Source organism: Coregonus lavaretus, assembly GCF_964263955.1.
Source record: "Coregonus lavaretus genome assembly, contig: SUPER_35_unloc_6, whole genome shotgun sequence".
Classification (NCBI taxonomy): Eukaryota; Metazoa; Chordata; class Actinopteri; order Salmoniformes; family Salmonidae; genus Coregonus; species Coregonus lavaretus.
The window spans coordinates 77,501-100,003 of record NW_028167176.1 but is presented as its reverse complement, the minus strand read 5'-3'; the positions used below and the strand labels follow the sequence as shown (position 1 = coordinate 100,003).

General features: G+C 46.4%; 1 protein-coding gene across 1 annotated transcript in view; it reads right to left on the bottom strand.

Annotated features, from left to right (window-relative positions):
* LOC311110443 (uncharacterized protein) overlaps positions 1 to 22,503 on the bottom strand; it is a 73,358-nt gene that overhangs the window by 33,640 nt on the left and 17,215 nt on the right. Inside the window, exons 2-4 of the mRNA XM_084188990.1 lie at positions 13,329 to 15,266; positions 11,756 to 11,990; positions 7,235 to 7,462 (exon numbers count right to left, since the gene is read on the bottom strand). Of these exons, the coding sequence (XP_084045116.1) occupies positions 7,235 to 7,462; positions 11,756 to 11,990; positions 13,329 to 14,921 (2,056 nt within the window). The 5' untranslated portion in view covers positions 14,922 to 15,266. The remainder of the gene's footprint in view (positions 1 to 7,234; positions 7,463 to 11,755; positions 11,991 to 13,328; positions 15,267 to 22,503) is intronic.

Here is a 22,503-nt window from a genome sequence, read left to right as displayed (position 1 = left end):
CAATACTGAAAGATAGTTCTACTGTATCAAAACTGAAATAGTCTCCTTTGTGAATAACTGTGTGTGGGCAGATAGAGAACCTCTCACAGCCCAAACATCAGAAAGGAAAACGCAATCAATCAATCAATCAATCAATCAATTTTATTTTATATAGCCCTTCTTACATCAGCTAATATCTCGAAGTGCTGTACAGAAACCCAGCCTAAAACCCCAAACAGCTAGTAATGCAGGTGTAGAAGCACGGTGGCTAGGAAAAACTCCCTAGAAAGGCAAAACCTAGGAAGAAACCTAGAGAGGAACCAGGCTATGAGGGGTGGCCAGTCCTCTTCTGGCTGTGCCGGGTGGAGATTATAACAGAACCATGCCAAGATGTTCAAAAATGTTCATAAGTGACAAGCATGGTCAAATAATAATCAGGAATAAATCTCAGTTGGCTTTTCATAGCCGATCATTAGAGTTTAAAACAGCAGGTCTGGGACAGGTAGGGGTTCCATAACCGCAGGCAGAACAGTTTAAACTGGAATAGCAGCAAGGCCAGGCGGACTGGGGATAGCAAGGAGTCACCACGGCCGGTAGTCCCGACGTATGGTCCTAGGGCTCAGGTCTCTCAGTTGGCTTTTCATAGCCGATCATTTAGAGTTGAAAACAGCAGGTATGGGACAGGTAGGGGTTTCGTAGCCGCAGGCAGAACAGTTGAAACTGGAATAGCAGCAAGGCCAGGCGGACTGGGGGCAGCAGGGTGTCATCATGCCCGGTAGTCCTGACGTATGGTCCTAGGGCTCAGGTTCTCAGAGAGAAAGAGAGAACGAGAGAATTAGAGAGAGCATACTTAAATTCACACAGGACACTGGATAAGACAGGAGAAGTACTCCAGGTATAACCAACTAACCCCAGCCCCCCGACACATAAACTACTGCAGCATAAATACTGGAGGCTGAGACAGGAGCGGTCCGGAGACACTGTGGCCCCATCCGAAGAAACCCCCGGACAGGGCCAAACAGGAAGGATATAACCCCACCCACTCCGCCAAAGCACAGCCCCCGCACCACTAGAGGGATATCCCCAACCACCAACTTACAATCCTGAGACAAGGCCGAGTATAGCCCACAGAGGTCTCCACCACAGCACAAACCAAGGGGGGGGGGGGGGCGCCAACCCAGACAGGAAGATCACGTCAGTAACTCAACCCACTCAAGTGACGCACCCCTCCCAGGGACGGCATGAAAGAGCACCAGCAGGCCAGTGACTCAGCCCCTGCAACAGGGTTAGAGGCAGAGAACCCCAGTGGAGAGGGGAACCGGCCTGGCAGAGACAGCAAGGGCTGTTCGTTGCTCCAGCCTTTCCGTTCACCTTCACACTCCTGGGCCAGACTACACTCAATCATATGACCTACTGAAGAGATAAGTCTTCAGTAAAGACTTAAAGGTTGAGACCGAGTCTGCGTCTCTCACATGGGTAGGCAGACTGTTCCATAAAAATGGAGATCTATAGGAGAAAGCCCTGCCTCCCGCTGTTTGCTTAGAAATTCTAGGGACAATTAGGAGGCCTGCGTCTTGTGACCGTAGCGTACGTATTGGTATGTACGGCAGGACCAACTCGGAAAGATAGGTAGGAGCAAGCCCATGTAACGCTTTATAGGTTAACAGTAAAACCTTGAAATCAGCCCTTGCCTTAACAGGAAGCCAGTGTAGGGAAGCTAGCACTGGAGTAATATGATCAAATTTCTTGGTTCTAGTCAGGATTCTAGCAGCCGTATTTAGCACTAACTGAAGTTTATTTAGTGCTTTATCCGGGTAGCCGGAAAATAGAGCATTGCAGTAGTCTAATCTAGAAGTAACAAATGCATGGATTAATTTTTCTGCATCATTTTTGGACAGAAAATTTCTGATTTTTGCAATGTTACGTAGATGGAAAAAAGCTGTCCTTGAAACAGTCTTGATATGTTCGTCAAAAGAGAGATCAGGGTCAAGAGTAACGCCTAGGTCCTTCACAGTTTTATTTGAGACGACTTTACAACCATCAAGATGAATTGTCAGATTTAACAGAAGATCTCTTTGTTTCTTGGGACCTAGAACAAGCATCTCTGTTTTGTCCGAGTTTAAAAGTAAAAAGTTTTCAGCCATCCACTTCCTTATGTCTGAAACACAGGCTTCTAGCGAGGGCAATTTTGGGGCTTCGCCATGCTTCATTGAAATGTACAGCTGTGTGTCATCCGCATAGCAGTGAAAGTTAACATTATGTTTTCGAATAACATCCCCAAGAGGTAAAATATATAGTGAAAACAATAGTGGTCCTAAAACGGAACCTTGAGGAACACCGAAATGTACAGTTGATTTGTCGGAGGACAGACCATTCACAGAGACAAACTGATATCTTTCCGACAGGTAGGATCTAAACCAGGCCAGAACTTGTCCGTGTAGACCAATTTGGGTTTCCAGTCTCTCCAAAAGAATGTGGTGATCGATGGTGTCAAAGGCAGCACTAAGGTCTAGTAGCACGAGGACAGATGCAGAGCCTCGGTCTGACGCCATTAAAAGGTCATTTACCACCTTCACAAGTGCAGTCTCAGTGCTATGATGGGGTCTAAAACCAGACTGAAGCATTTCGTATACATTGTTTGTCTTCAGAAAGGCAGTGAGTTGCTGCGCAACAGCTTTTTCTAAAATTTTTGAGAGGAATGGAAGATTCGATATTGGCCGATAGTTTTTTATATTTTCCGGGTCAAGGTTTGGCTTTTTCAAGAGAGGCTTTATCACTGCCACTTTTAGTGAGTTTGGTACACATCCGGTGGATAGAGAGCTGTTTATTATGTTCAACATAGGAGGGCCAAGCACAGGAAGCAGCTCCTTCAGCAGTTTAGTAGGAATAGGATCCAGTATGCAGCTTGAAGGTTTAGAGGCCATGATTATTTTCATCATTGTGTCAAGAGATATAGTACTAAAACACTTAAGTGTCTCTCCCGATCCCAGGCCCTCGCAGAGCTGTGCAGATCCAGGACAGCTAAGCCCTGGAGGAATACGCAGATTCAAAGAGGAGTCCGTAATTTGCTTTCTAATGGTCATGATCTTTTCCTCAAAGAAGTTCATGAATTTATCACTGCTGAAGTGAAAACCATCCTCTCTTGGGGAATGCTGCTTTTTAGTTAGCTTTGCAACAGTATCAAAAAGAAATTTTGGATTGTTCTTATTTTCCTCGATTAATTTGGAAAAGTAGGATGATCGAGCAGCAGTGAGGGCTCTTCGGTACTGCACGGTACTGTCTTTCCAAGCTAGTCGGAAGACTTCCAGTTTGGTGTGGCGCCATTTCCGTTCCAATTTCCTGGAAGCTTGCTTCAAAGCTCGGGTATTTTCTGTATACCAGGGAGCTAGTTTCTTATGACAAATGTTTTTCGTTTTTAGGGGTGCAACTGCATCTAGGGTATTGTGCAAGGTTAAATTTAGTTCCTCAGTTAAGTGGTTAACTGATTTTTGTCCTCTGACGTCCTTGGGTAGGCAGAAGGGGTCTGGAAGGGCATCAATGAATTTTTGTGTTGTCTGAGAATTTATAGCACGACTTTTGATGCTCCTTGGTTGGGGTCTGAGCAGATTATTTGTTGCGATTGCAAACGTAATAAAATGGTGGTCCGATAGTCCAGGATTTTGTGGAAAAACATTAAGATCTACAACATTTATTCCATGGGACAAAACTAGGTCCAGAGTATGACTGTGGCAGTGAGTAGGTCCAGAGACATGTTGGACAAAACCCACTGAGTCGATAATGGCTCCGAAGGACTTTTGGAGTGGGTCTGTGGACTTCTCCATGTGAATATTAAAATCACCAAAAATTAGAATATGATCTGCTATGACTACAAGGTCTGATAGGAATTCAGGAAACTCAGAGAGGAACGCTGTATATGGCCCAGGAGGCCAATCATCTCCACACTGTTTATACCACATAATTCCCCTCGTTAAACTAAATGCACATAATGCCGATTTCCCACCAAAGGGGAATAATTTCTGGTCCTAATTATCTACATGATTACAATCATTAGGCAACTGATTACCAATGTCTCAAAACGCTGCATAAACAATATTATCTGCATTTGTGACAGCCGCCTGTAGCTCAATTAGAGCAATGGGAAACAATTATGTTTATGTAGTTAAGATGCAATGGTAGATTGATTTGAGTGATCACTGTGTGTGTGTGTGTGATTATTTCCTCTGTAAACAGGTGGCGCATCACCATAGGAACAGTTTCTTGGTCATCATCTGATCACCATGACAACCTGCTCATCCAACAGTAACCATAGGTCTTCTACCTTGGCGGTGAGTCATTGCAGTGAGAGTGTGTGAGAGAGAGAGAGTGTGAAAGTGTGCATGTGTGGAGAGAGAGAGCGAGTGCGAGAAGAGTGAGAGAGTGCATGAGAGCGATGGAGAGGAGAGAGAGAGAGAGAGAGAAAGAGAGAGACGGAGAGAGAGAGAGAATGAGAGAGACGGAGAGAGAGAGAGAGAAGGAAAAAACATGTTTCCCTTTTCTCTACTGTTCTGTCACTAAAGGAATTCCAGGTTTCCAAGACATTACTCCAGCAGGTCTTCCCCACCCCCCTCTTCTTTCTCTTCAACAGAGTGGTGGCAGTACTGCAGTGAACAAACACAACCATTGACCATCTATCCCCATTTAGTCCAAGTCACACAGGGAGGCCATGTGATGCTGCTGATAAGCATTATTCAGACTTATCCCATTAGACCAATATAATACTGGGCTATTACATGAAACTATTAGATAGTAATAGAAACCTCACTGTCAAACTCAACTCTACACGTTCAATGTGTTGTGTGTTGGTTTAAGTATAGATTTCCTGATAAACTGAGATACAGCAACTACACATTATCCAGTATTGACTGGTTCAGTATAGCAAGCTAACACTGGTGGAGCTTATTGACTCAAAATGCCTTTAGGGACATGTACATTAAATCAGTGAAGACCTGACAGCAGGCTACAGCAGGTCTGCACAATAAGCATGTAGACTTTCTGGAAACTAATATTTACTCCCTGAAATGAGTTAAATAAATGTGTGTGAGTAAGAGTCAGTCCTCACCCTCCTCCAAACACACCTCAATGTTCCCCAACACACAACCACCACCCAACTGCCACCTCCTACAACTCCCCATCACACAACCACCACCCAACTGCCACCTCCTACAACTCCCCAACACACAACCACCACCCAACTGCCACCTCCTACAACTCCCCATCACACAACCACCACCCAACTGCCACCTGCTACAACTCCCCATCACACAACCACCACCCAACTGCCACCTCCTACAACTCCCCATCACACAACCACCACCCAACTGCCACCTCCTACAACTCCCCAACACACAACCACCACCCAACTGCCACCTCCTACAACTCCCCAACACACAACCACCACCCAACTGCCACCTCCTACAACTCCCCATCACACAACCACCACCCAACTGCCACCTCCTACAACTCCCTAACACACAACCACCACCCAACTGCCACCTCCTACAACTCCCCATCACACAACCACCACCCAACTGCCACCTCCTACAACTCCCCAACACACAACCACCACCCAACTGCCACCTCCTACAACTCCCCATCACACAACCACCACCCAACTGCCACCTCCTACAACTCCCCAACACACAACCACCACCCAACTGCCACCTCCTACAACTCCCCAACACACAACCACCACCCAACTGCCACCTCCTACAACTCCCCATCACACAACCACCACCCAACTGCCACCTCCTACAACTCCCCAACACACAACCACCACCCAACTGCCACCTCCTACAACTCCCCATCACACAACCACCACCCAACTGCCACCTCCTACAACTCCCCAACACACAACCACCACCCAACTGCCACCTCCTACAACTCCCCATCACACAACCACCACCCAACTGCCACCTCCTACAACTCCCCATCACACAACCACCACCCAACTGCCACCTCCTACAACTCCCCATCACACAACCACCACCCAACTGCCACCTCCTACAACTCCCCATCACACAACCACCACCCAACTGCCACCTCCTACAACTCCCTAACACACAACCACCACCCAACTGCCACCTCCTACAACTCCCCATCACACAACCACCACCCAACTGCCACCTCCTACAACTCCCCATCACACAACCACCACCCAACTGCCACCTCCTACAACTCCCCAACACACAACCACCACCCAACTGCCACCTCCTACAACTCCCCATCACACAACCACCACCCAACTGCCACCTCCTACAACTCCCCAACACACAACCACCACCCAACTGCCACCTCCTACAACTCCCTAACACACAACCACCACCCAACTGCCACCTCCTACAACTCCCCATCACACAACCACCACCCAACTGCCACCTCCTACAACTCCCCATCACACAACCACCACCCAACTGCCACCTCCTACAACTCCCCAACACACAACCACCACCCAACTGCCACCTCCTACAACTCCCCAACACACAACCACCACCCAACTGCCACCTCCTACAACTCCCCATCACACAACCACCACCCAACTGCCACCTCCTACAACTCCCCATCACACAACCACCACCCAACTGCCACCTCCTACAACTCCCCAACACACAACCACCACCCAACTGCCACCTCCTACAACTCCCCAGCAGCTACAGTAGATATAGAGAGGAGGATGTGCAGGACCAGATGTAACCCAGAGGTTTATGGTGCCGTCCAGACAAAGCCCCCGGGGATATGTGGGTCAGGAGAGTACCCTGTCCGCCTCTCTGATCATATACATATTAACACACACACACACACACACAGAGCCTGGGCAGATGTGAACTCTGACCTCGATAGAGAAAGCAGGAATGCCACGGCAACGAGGGGCCAGATTCACGCTGACATTCTCTTCAGAGAGTCAAATGGCAGGGGAGACTCATGGAGAGTGTGTGTGTGTCTGAGAGAGCTAATGGCTAGAGGAGGATGTGAATCACCAGCAACAGGAAGACCACACCAATGAAAACCCCTGCTTGCACACTGTGTGTGTGTGTGTGTGTGTGTGTGTGTGTGAGGCTTTCTGTGGTTGAGCAATGTAGGAAGAATAACTCAATACATTTTTACATTTTAGTCATTTAGCAAACACTCTTATCCAGAGCGACTTACAGTTAGTGAGTGAATACATTTTCATACATTTTCATACGCACGCACACACACAGTCTCACACACACAGTCTCACCTTTGCTGGGGGCTGCTGGAGATCCATTACTCTCCCTGGCGGCGCTGCCCAGAGAAGACGAGCTAAGGCTTGTGGGTAGGTTCTTCACGGGCAGTTTGGACGCGGCGGCGGTGGCGGCAGGCCGAGCAGCACCTAACCCCTGGTTGACCGACGGCTTTGGGTTAGAGGTCACCACAGTAGGGGCAGCCAATCCTGAGGGTCTGTCTGTGACACGTGGCTTGGGGATACCTGGGAAATGTAGGAAAGGACCAACAGGGATCATCAGTTTCAGTGCAGGTTTTGGGAGAAGTATTCACGTCTGTATCAGTGTATGAATCAATGTCGATAATATAAATATGTCAGTATACTTAAGCAATAAGGCACGAGGGGGTGTGGTATATGGCCAATATACCACGGCTAAGGGCTGTTCTTATGCATAACGCAACGCGGAGTGCCTGGATACTTTATAGCTATTATAAACTGGTTACCAACGTAATTAGAGCAGTAAAAATAAAATGTTTTGTCACACCCATGGTATACGGTCTGATATACCACGGCTGTCAGCCAATCAGCATTCATGTGTACATGTGTATCCATGACAACGCCCTGAGTGGACCTGTGGGTTCAGCCACCATCGGCTTTGCTCATCAGAGACAGCAAAGAGAGGAAGAGCCTGCTGTGTAGAGATTAGTAGTAGGATAACAATGATCTATTGTATGGTCAGTTTGACGTTTTCCCTCATGATGGTCAGGGTTCGGACTGGAGCAGGGAAAGCTGGTCCTGGATCTGTGTGTATACGAAACGTCTAGCTCAAGCTGTTAGATATTTCAGTAACACCACTGAATAGACCTCCTGTGTACAGTTTTAGTTACCACCAAAATAACCCTTTGACAACGAACTGGTTTGGTGTAAAAAACATACTGTATTTTACACTCAGTTGACCAAACGTTAGGTACACCTTCCTAATATTGAGTTACACCCCCTTTTGCCCTCAGAACAGCCTCGATTCGTCCTCTACTCTACAAGGTGTCGAAAGCGTTCCACAGGGACACTGGCCCATGTTGACTCCAATGCTTCCCACAGTTGTGTCAAGTTGGCTGGATGTCCTTTGGGTGGCGGACCATTCTTGATACACATGGGAAACTTTAGAACGTGAAAAACCCAGCAGCGTTGCAGTTCTTGACACAAACTGGTGCGCCTGGCACCTACTACCATACCCCGTTCAAAGGCACTTCAATCTTTTGTCTTGCCCATTCACCCTCTGAATGGCACACATACACAATCCATGTCTCAATTGTCTCAAGGCTTAAAAATCATCAACACTGATTGAAGTGGATTTAACAAGTGACATCAATAAGGGATCATAGCTTTCACCTGGATTCACCTGGTCAGTCTATGCCATGGAAAGAGCATAATGTTTTGTATACTCAGTGTATAATTGAGAACTGTGTGTTGGTTGCCTGAATATCTTAGGAAGACACAAATAGACATGTTTATGTTACCTAGGCAACATTTGGAGCTCTGTGTGTTCACCTCGTGGTGAGTGTTCACAACAAGGTAAGAATGAACACAAGCACAAGCATTTCTTTGAACACAAGCATGTTGCCTCAGTAACCACATATGACATTTGGGAACAAATGATGGTGATTGAGTAACAGACAGCCTTTGAACTTTTATTTGTGTGGAGAAGGTTTCTGAATGTGCCTCTCAAAGGCGCCTTTTCAACATGGCCAGAGTTCGGGGTCAAATTTGGCACAGTTTTTTCAGAAACAAGCAAACTATTGTCCACTCAGAATTTGATGTTTTCCGACAGATTCATTCTTCCACACACACCCCCTCATATCCGATCCGCTCCCGAATTCTATGCACTTTTCTCTCTATGCATGTTCTGACCTTAAACTTAAGCATGAGAATAGCATGCTATTCACCTGCTATTCGTTTGGGGTGGAGATTGAATTACATTTTAGTCATTTAGCAGACGCTCTTATCCAGAGCGACTTACAGTTAGTGAGTGCATACATTTTCATACTGGCCCCCCGTGGGAAACGAACCCACAACCCTGGCGTTGCAAGCGCCATGCTCTACCAACTTAGCTACAGGGGACATAAATAAATAAATGAAGGAGTGGCGGAGGTGTGTCTACAGATACGCCGGATTCTGACCTTGACTTCATTCCCTCTTAAGTCCACCCCCTTTACGAGCAGGAAACCATGAATAAGGTCAACCACACATATTCAGCTGCCAATTTACTGATAGTTCCCTTCAGGTGGTAAAGCATTATCATTACATTGTTTGGTTTACATTCATTTGCTTCCACTGTCAACGCCGTCACGTTCATGTGGTTGTTGCTGACGATCATTAGTAACAGTTGATATAAAAAAAAATGACATGTAGGCGAATTAAATGGTTATGGAGCGGAGCGCAGACCACGCCGTAACAGTCAGAACCTGATGGTTAATGCAGGTAAGTGCAGACAATAGACGAGGGTGTAGCCTACTATTGTACACTATTCTCCCTATCATAATTCTATGTACAAACATTTTCCAACATTACCATGGGTTACCATGGGTTGAAAAACTGAATATGGCAGTTTTCAGGATGAATCAAACCACTGTATTTTTTATTAAAGGCTCTCCAAACCTGTGTTTTATGATTCATAAATACTTTCCTAACCCTAAATAATCTACAAGATCAGACTATTTTTAAATCTAACAATTGGTGCTAAAACGGGGTGGCAGGTAGCCTAGCGGTTAAGAGTGTTGGGCCAGTAACCGAAAGGTCGCTGGTTCGAATCCCCGAGCCGACTACATGAAAAATCAGCAGATGTGCCCTTGAGCAAGGCACTTAACCCTATTTGCTCCTGTAAGTCGCTCTGGATAAGAGCGTCTGTAAATGTGAAATGGAGACGAAAATGCATGTATTTAGACGGCTTTCTTTCATTGGTCCCTAATATTCCGAACCCATTCTCTCAATATATTCTAGTGAGTCTGTCGACAAAATTCTAACTGTAAGGTACACCGTATTTAAAGGGATGGCTTAAGATAAATGTACTGAAAACCCTACTGAATGAAAAAGCCACAAGAAAATCTGTTGGCCAGCAAGTGGGAGGGTTTTCAGCGGTTGAATAAAATGTATTCAGCCACACCTGCAGAGCGCGTTACGCGACTGAATAAGGTAAGTCTGAATACCAAATACTGAGAAGTGAGTAAGAAAGGCGCACATTTTCTAAGTCTGAATCGGCCTCTTGGAGACTAGATGGAAGACAACATGTTGATGTCTCACGTAACTAAGACTACGTCCCAAATGACACCCTATTCCCTATATAGTGCACTAAGTTTTACTAGGGCCCATAAGGCTCTTGTCAAAAGCAGTGCACTATATAGGGAATAGGGTACCATTTGGGACTCACTCCAAATGACCCACATCACACATTTAAGTCATTTAGCAGACGCAAGAAAAGAAAGCCTTTTGTGTGTATGGGGACACAGAGGAACAAACATTAGATCAAACCCCTCGGGCAAAAGGAAGAGAGGACCCGAAAGAAATAAATAATCCAAAAAGAAGGAAGAAGGAGAGAAAGACACAAAGAGAGAGTGAGAGAGACAGAGAGAGAGAGAGAGAGAGAGAGAGAGAGAGAGAGAGAGAGAGAGAGAGAGAGACAGAGACAGAGACATAGAGAGAGAGAGAGAGAGAGAGAGAGACAGAGAGAGCGACAGAGAGAGAGAGAGACAGAGAGAGAGATACATAGAGAGAGATACATAGAGAGATACATAGAGAGAGACAGACAGAGAAAGAGAGAGAGAAAGAGAGAGAGAGACAAGGTTACATATGCTTTCAACTTCCTCTGAGGACACACTGAGAGGGAAGTTGGAGTAAAATTAGACCCCAGACACATGCAAGGTCACAGGCAAACACACACAGTCAGTCTCCCATTTTAAATGGCTCTTAAAAGATGCAGTAGGCTACATGTGGTGAGGGAACATGATGTAACAGACAGAGAGAGAGACAGAGACAGAGAGAGAGACAGAGAGACAGAGAGAGAGAGAGAGAGAGAGAGAGAGAGAGAGAGAGAGAGAGAGAAAAATAGAGAGAGTGAGTTATCTTATGTAACTGTGCAGCACTGAGACAGACCCAAGCAGAAACACACAGTCTGGAGATCCACACGCCCGCCCGCCCGCCCGCCTGCCTGCAACTTGACAAAGTGAAGAAATGACAGTGTAGAACAGACATTGCTGTGTGTGTACAGACTTGAAACTGTGCGTGAGAGAATGTGTGTGTGTGTGCTTGTGAGGTGCAGTGGACCGTGAAAAGCATTTTAACTGTCAGCTCTGCAGTGTCAGAGACAAGGACACTTTAAACACACACTCTGGTTTGGGTGAACAAGACACACACTCGTACGCGCCACACACACACACACACACAATCAACACAGATCAGATCAAGACAATCAGACAGAAACAAACACATGGAGCAACAGAGAGATCGTGTGTGTGTGTGTGTGTGTGTGTGTGTGTGTGTGTGTGTGTGTGTGTGTGTACTCACCAGCTGGCTGACTTGGTCGTCCTCTCGGTGGAGACCCACTCCCAGTGGTCTGGCCGTCTTTCCCCGTCGTAGGAGGAGCAGGAGGGGGCAGCCTGGAGCCAAGACTCCCTCCTACTGGAGCTGGAGAGGTGGGAGACAGGGAGGGTCCCCCAGTGTTGCTCGCTCCCCCGGCCCCCCTGCCCTTGACCTGTGGCAGCTGCCTGGCCGATGAGGTCCCCAGCTTGGAGGAGACCTTCTGCAGAAAGAGCTGTCGTTTAGTTACCGCGTCCCAGCCCATGGGGCCCAGCTCGGAGCTGCGCACCGAGACCATGGTGTTGGCCATTACAGAGTCGGAGGCAGAAATGTGGAAGTAGACGCACACAGGCAGGAGGAGTGAGAAGGAGGGGGAGGAGAGAGAGAGAGAGAGAGGGAGGGAGGAGGAAGGAAGGGGAAATAGGAGTAGGCTGGAACTCTGAGGTAAAAAATGTTGCTATTGTACTACATTCCCTCTGGGATTCACTGCTGGGACCAGTTTCTCTCTCTCTCTTTCTTTCCTCCCTCATTCTTTCCTCTCCCTCTTTTAAATTCCTCCCTCTTTCGTCTTCTATAAACACAGGGCACATATGGAGTGAGTTTGCAGGCGAGTTTTCAAAGAAAATACTTAACTGACTACTATAAATGTTCAGACTATTCTTAGGCTGTTCAGAACAGTTTGACAAATGGCTTTTGCCTTCATATGAGAAGTGTCTGAGAAACAAATCTGTCCTGAGGACAGTTTCAAACTGAGAACAGAATGTGGCGGAACATTCTCAACAACCGACGTGTCACACACACACACACACACACACGCACGCAGATGTCAAGACATTCCATAGAAAATGATTGGGCTCGCTGCACTTCATGTTGTCGTTCAACAGAACCCAAAAACAAAACCCGTCTGTGTTCAATGTTCAACAGTATAACTGGTCTTGAAAACGCTCTGCAGTGAATGATACAGTTGACATTTAAACCCAAAGCCCTCTAGCCAGGGATTACTTAAGCCTGAATAACAACATAGTTAAGTCATGTGATGACATGCTCACAGCCAGACTTGCCTGAGCAACTATTCAATCACGCCACTCACAAACACAGGAAGAGTTGAAACCTGTCAATGGTTTTAAAGGAAAAATGCCAACAAAAAACCACTCCCTCACCTAAAACCACTGCTCCAAACCGTTTAGGGATGAAACCAGCCTTGGGTTTGGTCTATACATGCGTCATATCATCATGATAAAGTACAGTATGTACCTGGTGACTGCAAATCTCAGTCAGTTCACTAACAGGCCCTGTTGTGGATACTAAAAATACATCCTTCCTAACTTCTTGGAGGAAATCACTGATCTGACCAAGTTGAATTGGGTGAGGGCAATCTGGTGTGGGGTCTTCTATCATGTGACGTACTGATCAGTGTTTACATCAAGGGAGAGAGAGAGAGAGAGAGAGAGAGAGAGAGAGAGAGAGAGAGAGAGAGAGAGAGAGAGAGAGAGAGAGAGAGAGCTAGAGACAGAGAGAGACAGAGAGAGACAGAGAGAGAGAGAGAACACACACTACTTACCGTGCCGTTGCTTCTCCTTTGTTCTGCAGGCGTCTCACCCCCTGCTCCCTCTGTAGTGTCCTCTCTAGTACACCCTCCTGTAGTACCCTTCTCTTCTCCATTTGGGACACCCTCTCCAGGGGTCCTCTGGTGCCCATCCACAGCCAACTCTGAACCCAGAGAGCTGCTGGAGGTGGAGCGAATACCATTGGCTACAGTGCCCGTCCTCCTCTTCTCTGAATGGTTAGAGACTCTGGGCTCAGCGTTTTGATTGGGTCTGGGTTTGGTGCCCGGCTTCAGCGAAGCTACTTTGGTTTGACCCAAAGACGACCTTTGCCTTTTGACTCCGTCTGGGGCTTTCTTTTCATTGACTGGAGCAGCTTTTCCCTGCGTCTGATTGGCTGTTCTGGGTGCAGAGGTGGGCCTGGACATGATCTTAGACTTGACGTTCTTCAGGTCGGGTTTGGGGAACCTCTTGATGTCGGTCTTACCAGGTTTGGATGTCGTGGTGACCGTTGTCTTGGCGATGGCGGCGTTCGGTTTGACCCGCGTTGCACCCGGGTGTTGCTTGGTCTTGCGGAAGCCGGGGCTCGCACCCTGGGACCCTTCGTTTGGAGACTGGGGAATGGTAAAGGGGGACACTGCCAAATCCACACCCTTGGAGACTTGTACTGGAGTGGAGGTCTGGGAGATGACGGTGAAGCCTTGAGAATCAGGAGACACTATAGTCTCACTGAGAATAACCTCTAGTGCCACACCAGGCTCAGTGTCTGCTGCCTCCCCCATGGGGAGAACATCCAGAGGGCAGGCCTCCTCGGGCAGATCCACTCCCACCTGAAGCGCCTCTCTATCGGGCAGACCTGGTGAGCTCCTGCCCCTGGTCTGGAGGTTCTGAAGTTCCATGGTGACGGACCCAGCATGAGGACTCTTCCTCCCCTCAAGGCCCTTACAGAGGTCAGGTAGTGGGGCGGAGAGTGGAGCTTGGATGGGAGCAGTGGTAGAGGGGGAGGCCGTGTCTGAGTCCTCCAGGATGGACACCCCGCTGCTGGGGAGCCGCTCCGAGTCGCTCAGGCTGATTCTCCTCATCACCATGTCCGAGCTCATCGACAGGAACGACCCTTCCTCATCATCTTCAACATCATCATCGTCACCGGGGATCTCCGTGGCCGCAGAGTCCGGAGAAGAGTCCCTTCTCCCACCGCTGTTGCTCGCCACACTGCTGACGTCATCATGGAGATCGCCCTGGATACCGTTGCTATGCTCCCGTATCCCAGCAATGCTCATGGTGAAGGTCAGGTTTTCGTTCCAGGAGTCCTCATCAGCGTCCACGTAGACGGACACCGAGTTCTCGTTGGATTCCGAGAACTCTGTCTGAGGCGGTTCCTCAGCGGGTGAGACGCCGGCCATTTTGATTTGGGTCGTCATCACGCATTCCATGTCGACGTCCAGGCTGCTCAGACTCTGCAGGGAGTCTGGGGAGGAAGAGGAAGAGGAGGAAGAGGAGACAGGGAAAGCATTGCCATTTTGGTCGCCAGTGCGGAGGAGGGGGAGCCTCATTCCGGAGCTGTTCATGCCCCCGACGGGGACGCGTTCCCCGGGCTGAGACACACTCATCTCTGGCCTGGTCCTGGGTGGTGTGTGGGGAAAGCTAATGCTGCTAACTGCTAAAGACCTCAAAACAAGGTCAAACCGCTGACAACTCCATGCTTACAGCAACTCTTGTTCATCTACGTAGGCAGACGTCTATTGAGGAAGGTGAGTCATTGATTAAAGCTGACTCAGATCAACTCAATACCAGTGATAAGTAGTCAGTGGTCCCTATAGGCCTAGGAGTCACTGGGAGGTAGATATTGAAGTGCACTTTTGGACTAGAAGTGAGGAGTGGTCCCCTTCTAAGGCCCCTTCAACTGACCCCTTAGTTCAGTCACTGGAGTGGAGTCCATACTCTTCAGAGTCCTCCTTTGAAAACACAACGACAAGGAAACACAGGCATCAATATCACATCACAGTTAGCAATTTATTATCTCCAATGCCGATAAGACTTTACTTGACAGTGTCTACGATATGAACATAACAGTTTCATAAACAGAGACAGACAGAGAGAGAGAGCGAGAGAGCATGACAGAGAGAGAGAGAACTCTGCTGCCCTCTGTTGGTCAAAGATAGGAAGTGATTAAACTGGATATTACACCACTAAAAATGCACTACAACACCACACATTTTAACAAAAGCACACAGTGTATCAACATAACCTAATTACTTATGATATGGAAACTCATGTAATGCTTGAATCCCAAATTCAAAATAATTTTATCTTGGAAGTATCTTCAAACAACTGATACCCTGCCATTCATTCAGTAGGTGGTATTACAATAAGCAGAAATCTGTTGCCATTTAAACCAATGAGGTCAACCCGCTTAGGACAAAATATTCTCCCTTATTAATGAAACTGGCTTTGATACTCATAACCAGGGGAACAGTAAAGATGCCGGAAAGTTGGTCTCTGTATTTAGTATTGATAGGAGGTGACACTACAAAGAGCCTCACCACACTGTTCCAGAAATGGCCTTTCATAAAAGTTACAAACAACAGCTCTGTCGAAGCTTAGGCAATGTTAGAAAGGCCATAGACGTACAGTAGTGTACGTCCCAAATGGCACCCTATTCCCCATTTAGTGCACTACTTTTGAGCAGGCCCCATAGCGCTCTGGTCAAAGGTACTGCAGTAGGGCAGTGTTTCCCAACTCCAGTCCTCCAGTACCCCCAAAAGCACAACTTTTTGTTGTAACCCCGGACAACCATACCTGATTCAACTTGTCAACGAATCATCAAGCCCTCAATGAGTTGAATCAGGTGAGTTTGTCTGGGCGACTACAACAAAAATGTGTGCTTTTGGGGGCACTGGAGGACTGGAGTTGGGAAACTCCAGAATAGGGTGCCATTTGGGACATGCAGTATGAGGGTGAATGCAGAGACAGAAAAGATCGGGGTGTCATTCATTAGGCACCAAACGTCAGAAAAACAGACAAACATGGTAGGACGACCTGAACTAATCCGATAGGAAAACGTTTTGTTACGTTGCGCTTTAATAAACACACCCCAGATATTTTGCACATGATAACGATGAAGAGGAAAGTGTGTTTGCTGAGCTACTGCAACACCAGATGGAGTCACTTTGCTTTTTCCACGGAAACAACAACAGATATGTAGCAGGTTCCTGAGAGGGAAAGATCCGGAGAGAGAGAGAGAGAGAGAGGAACCTCCATTTAGCTAGCGAGGAACGGCTAGCAGTCCTCTGGGAACACGTGTTCTAAACCTTTGGACTACAGATGCGAGAGCTTGGTCTGAACGAGGAACAAACTGCAGCTCCATATCCAAAAACTAAGATAGATAGCTTGTGGTATACAGGCTAAAAGACTCCCACCTGCCTGTCAGTGTGTGTGTGTGTTAATCTGGGTCAGAGTGAGAATGAGAGGGGCTATAATAAGGATCAGTTTTATTTTCATATCCAGGACAGTGCTGCTTCAATGAATGGCCCAGCGACAATAGGAAGCCTATAGAGCCTATGAGCTCACTACTACACCTAGACAACAGTGAGTGCGACCGATAGTACTGCCTCACCTAGCGTGTTTTCTATAAACTCCACCCCTATTCACCCCAACAACATGGTCAACCCTACTGCACACTCAAACATGATCAACCAACCCAATACTTGTCAGGTTGTCATGGTATGTGAGAATTAGTTCTTAAAGCTGCAATAGGTAACTTTTTGGGCGACCCGACCACATACACATAGAAATGAAATTTATAGATCTGTCATTCTCATTGAAAGCAAGTCTAAGAAGTGGTAGATCTGTTCTATGTGTGCTATTTCTATGCTTCCCGTTTTTAAGTTTAGTTTTTGCATCTTTTACTTTGGGTTTTGTATACCAGCTTCAAACAGCTGAAAATACAATATTGTTGGTTATGGAAAATATATTTCACAGCGGTTTAGGTACAATGATTCTCTATACTTTACTTGCTTGTTTTGTCACATAAACTGAAATGGCGGAGCGATTTCTGCCAAGTGCATCTTTAACTGACTTGCCTGGATGAATATAGGTTGACTAAATAAAACATTTAGGAAGCCATTCAAATGCACAATGATGGCATTAACCACTTCATTCAACAGGCTAATAGGTCATTCTAAATGTCATCACGGTTCATCAGATGCGTGGGAAGCAGGTAGTAGCAAATGAAGGGTGTATTCACTGCATCCAGTCAGTGACCATGTCTAACAGTATCCCCTTCCCTCTGCTGTTCTGAGTTGTTACTGATGTTGTGGTGTCTCTTCCCTCTGCTGTTCTGAGTTGTTACTGATGTTGTGGTGTCTCTTCCCTCTGCTGTTCTGAGTTGTTACAGATGTTGTGGTGTCTCTGCCCTCTGCTGTTCTGAGTTGTTACAGATGTTGTGGTGTCTCTGCCCTCTGCTGTTCTGAGTTGTTACTGATGTTGTGGTGTCTCTTCCCTCTGCTGTTCTGAGTTGTTACAGATGTTGTGGTGTCTCTGCCCTCTGCTGTTCTGAGTTGTTACTGATGTTATGGTGTCTCTTCCCTCTGCTGTTCTGAGTTGTTACTGATGTTGTGGTGTCTCTGCCCTCTGCTGTTCTGAGTTGTTACAGATGTTGTGGTGTCTCTGCCCTCTGCTGTTCTGAGTTGTTACTGATGTTGTGGTGTCTCTGCCCTCTGCTGTTCTGAGTTGTTACAGATGTTGTGGTGTCTCTGCCCTCTGCTGTTCTGAGTTGTTACAGATGTTGTGGTGTCTCTGCCCTCTGCTGTTCTGAGTTGTTACTGATGTTGTGGTGTCTCTTCCCTCTGCTGTTCTGAGTTGTTACTGATGTTGTGGTGTCTCTTCCCCGGGTGACCCGGTCTCATTTCTAATGCATGAGTTAGGGCTGGGCGGGCGACTGCAGACCTGAGTGTGTGTGTGTGTGTGTGTGTATCACACTGGCCTTATCAAACATGCATTAGCCCGCTGCCGTTGTGGGAACGCTAGCTGACAGGTGAGCTGGTACACCTGAGACAGAGTCCCACTGCCCTTTGGCATTTACCTCAATCCAGGAGGAGGGAGGTACCACTGTAGCACTGTACAGCTCTACCATGCTGAGGGGGTTGTTAGTGTTTAAGGGTTGTTAGCGCTGAGGTTTAATGTCAAGAGAATTGTGTGTCTCCTATGACAAAAGAGTGTTATGAAGACTTCATGAATGCTATATTTACGCAATAAGGCTTGAGGAGGTGTGGTATATGGCCAATATACCACGGCTAAGGGCTGTTCTTACGCACGACGCAACGCGGAGTTCCTGGACACAGCCCTTAGCAGTGGTATATTGGCCATATACCACAAACCCCCGAGGTGCCTTATTGCTGTTATAAACTGGTTACCAACGTCATTAGAGCAGTAAAAATACATGTTTTGTCATACACGCGGTATACGGTCTGATATACCACGGCTGTCAGCCAATCAGCATTCAGGGCTCGAACCACCCAGTTTATATTAAGGTTTAGTTGATTGTCAAGGTGTACAACATTGGCAGCTAAGAGCTGATGTGCAGTCCATCTAAATAAATAAACAAATAATTAAATAAACAAATTAATCATGTGACATGGTGTGATAAATGTCTGTGTGGAAGGAGGGAGGGTGTATCAGTCGGTCAGAGGCAGCTGGAAGTCTCAGGAGCCTTGGTCAGGGACAGGGTCAGACAGGTCTGGACCTGGAGCAATGATGACTGGTCTGCAAACCAACTGGTCTCTGCAGCCGGTAGCTAGGCTCACTGCACGTCGGCAACTGTCCAAAGTAACCTTGTAGTACTCCCGAGCATCTGCACTCGTCCTCTGTCATCTCAGTTGCCCTCTCTAAATAAATCAGACCTGTCGTAAAACTGTGCGCGCGTGAACGAGCATTTAAAATGGAATGCCCATCTTTCACCTTTTATGGTGACAATAACGCCCTTATTTGCTGTATACTTTGGAAGTATTGGAATTAGGCCAAGACATTTGCTGTAGGCTATCTGACCGTTTCTAAAACAGAAACACAATTGCAAATAGTTGTGGACCTGTAAACAGATCGTTTTAATTCAATAATGTTTAGCATTTACTTTATCCGAACCTAAATATGCTGCACTGCCTGCGAATTCTGAAATATTGGTTTCCTTTGAATTTTTTACAAACTACAGTAGGCCTACTTACAGTGGTAGCCTACAGTCGTGGTCAAAATATTTGAGAATTACACAAATATTAATTTTCAAAGTCTGCTGCCACAGTTTTTATGATGGCAATTTGCATATACTCCAGAATGTTATGAAGAGTGATCAGATGAATTGCAATTAATTGCAAAGTCCCTCTTTGCCATGAAAATGAACTTAATCCCAAAAATACAATTTCCACTGCATTTCAGCCCTGCCACAAAAGGACCAGCTGCCATCATGTCAGTGATTCTCTCGTTAACACAGGTGAGAGTGTTGACGAGGACAAGGCTGGAGATCACTCTGTCATGCTGATTGAATAACAGACTGGAAGCTTTAAAAGGAGGGTGGTGCTTGAAATCATTGTTCTTCCTCTGTTAACCATGGTTACCTGCAAGGAAACACGTGCCGTCATCATTGCTTTGCACAAAAAGGGCTTCACAGGCAAGGAGATTGCTGCTAGTAAGACTGCACCTAAATCAACCATTTATCGGATCAAGAACTTCAAGGAGAGAGGTTCAATTGTTGCGTCAGGGCGCCCAAGAAAGTCCAGCAAGCGCCAGGACCGTCTCCTAAAGTTGATTCAGCTGCGGGATCGGGGCACCACCAGTGCAGAGCTTGCTCAGGAATGGCAGCAGGCAGGTGTGAGTGCATCTGCACGCACAGTGAGGCAAAGACTTTTGGAGGATGGCCTGGTGTCAAGAAGGGCAGTGAGGAAGCCACTTCTCTCCAGGAAAAACATCAGGGACAGACTGATATTCTGCAAAAGGTACAGGGATTGGACTGCTGAGGACTGGGGTAAAGTCATTTTCTCTGATGAATCCCCTTTCCGATTGTTTGGGGCATCCGGAAAAAAGCTTGTCCGGAGAAGACAAGGTGAGCGCTACCATCAGTCCTGTGTCATGCCAACAGTAAAGCATCCTGAGACCATTCATGTGTGGGGTTGCTTCTCAGCCAAGGGAGTGGGCTCACTCACAATTTTGCCTACGAACACAGCCATGAATAAAGAATGGTACCAACACATCCTCAGAGAGCAACTTCTCCCAACCATCCAAGAACAGTTTGGTGATGAACAATGCCTTTTCCAGCATGATGGAGCACCTTGCCATAAGGCAAAAGTGATAACTAAGTGGCTCGGGAACAAAACATCGATATTTTGGGTCCATGGCCAGGAAACTCCCCAGACCTTAATCCCATTGAGAACTTGTGGTCAATCCTCAAGAGGCGGGTGGACAAACAAAAACCCACAAATTTGGACAAACTCCAAGCATTGATTATGCAAGAATGGGCTGCCATCAGTCAGGATGTGGCCCAGAAGTTAAATGACAGCATGCCAGGGCGGATTGCAGAGGTCTTGAAAAAGAAGGGTCAACACTGCAAATACTGACTCTTTGCATAAACTTAATGTAATTGTCAATAAATGCCTTTGACACTTATGGAATGCTTGTAATTATACTTCAGTATACCATAGTAACATCTGACAAAAATATCTCATAACACTGAAGCAGCAAACTTTGTGAAGACCAATACTTGTGTCATTCTCAAAACTTTTGACCACGACTGTACACACTTCAATTCAAAAGATCAACTGTCTGTTCACCTGTTAAATTCTACTGTCTGTTATAAACCGCGCTACCTTTCGGATGCATAGAGCAAAAACGTTTAATTGTAATAGCCTATCTAATAGGCCCAATTAAATTAGAGATGCGCATGGTAATTTGTTGTATGGCTACTTCGGGAATATGAACTCTTGGCCAGAAAAGGTGAGGAATTTATTCTATGGTTATGTATTATGCTTATAAATGAAATGTTGTCTAGGCTACTCGAGAAATGTGACATTACAGTAGGCTATTCAGACGTAGCCTGAAAAAATCTATGGAAAAGGTGAACCGTCTGTTCTACTGTTAAACTGCACTTCGGATCGGATTGGATCGGATAGAGCAAAATACTTTAAAATACCGTCCGAGATGGTATATTGTAGGCCGATAGTGAGAAAAGACAAATAATTTATACTGCAATGATCATGGAAATGACATAGATTTCTAATTATTTTAGAATGCAAAGATAAAAGAAATCGATTTTACGCTCATCTCACTAACAGACAATAACTGCATCTGGTTATTCTATTTAGCTAGCTGTTTTTTGGTTATTCATAAGTCAGGTAGCTTAGTGGTTAAGAGCGTTGTGGCAGTAACCGAAAGGTCGCTGGTTCTAATCCCGAGCTGACTAGGTGAAAAATCTGTCGATGTGCCCTTGAGCAAGGCACTTAACCCTAATTGCTCCTGTAAATCGCTCTGGATAAGAGAGTGTCTGCTAAATGACTAAAATGTCAAATGTAATGTATTCCTGCTACTAGGTTACTTTTACCTTTTTGCAATGGAACACTTCAACCACTACAAACTGTGTGTACACATGGTCTAAAGTTTGTGGGAGGATATTTTTTATAAATGCCAACTTGGCGCACGCATGTTTTGGGGCATATTTTATGAGTACACAACGTTTATAAATGAGGCCCCTGGGGAGTAGGAATTTCAACAAGCATACTTACTTAATTTACAGACTACCATGCCGACCACACTAAAAGTGCACGGTTAGGTTCGGCACCATAGTGTGAAGTTCAAGTAGAATTGACCTCTTAGAAAGAGACTGCAGCACTCAATGTACGATCCAGTGGATCCTTACATATCATTGGATCAACTCCATTTAGTAACAGTGATTCCCACACTCCAATGACATCCTCCCATCTCTACACACTAGCCTATGCAGGATCATTATAATTAAGGAAACAGCGAGCGGCACGTTTGGTCACAAATGGTACCCTATTCCCTATATAGTGCACTACTTTTGACCAGAGCGCTGTGGGTAACCCTATAGGCCCTGGTCAAAAGTAGTGCACTTAGGGAGTAGGGTGCCATTTGCGACTCAGCCTGACTTCCTGGGCTTCAGTCAGAGCTGCGTTCCCCACATCTAAGAGTTGG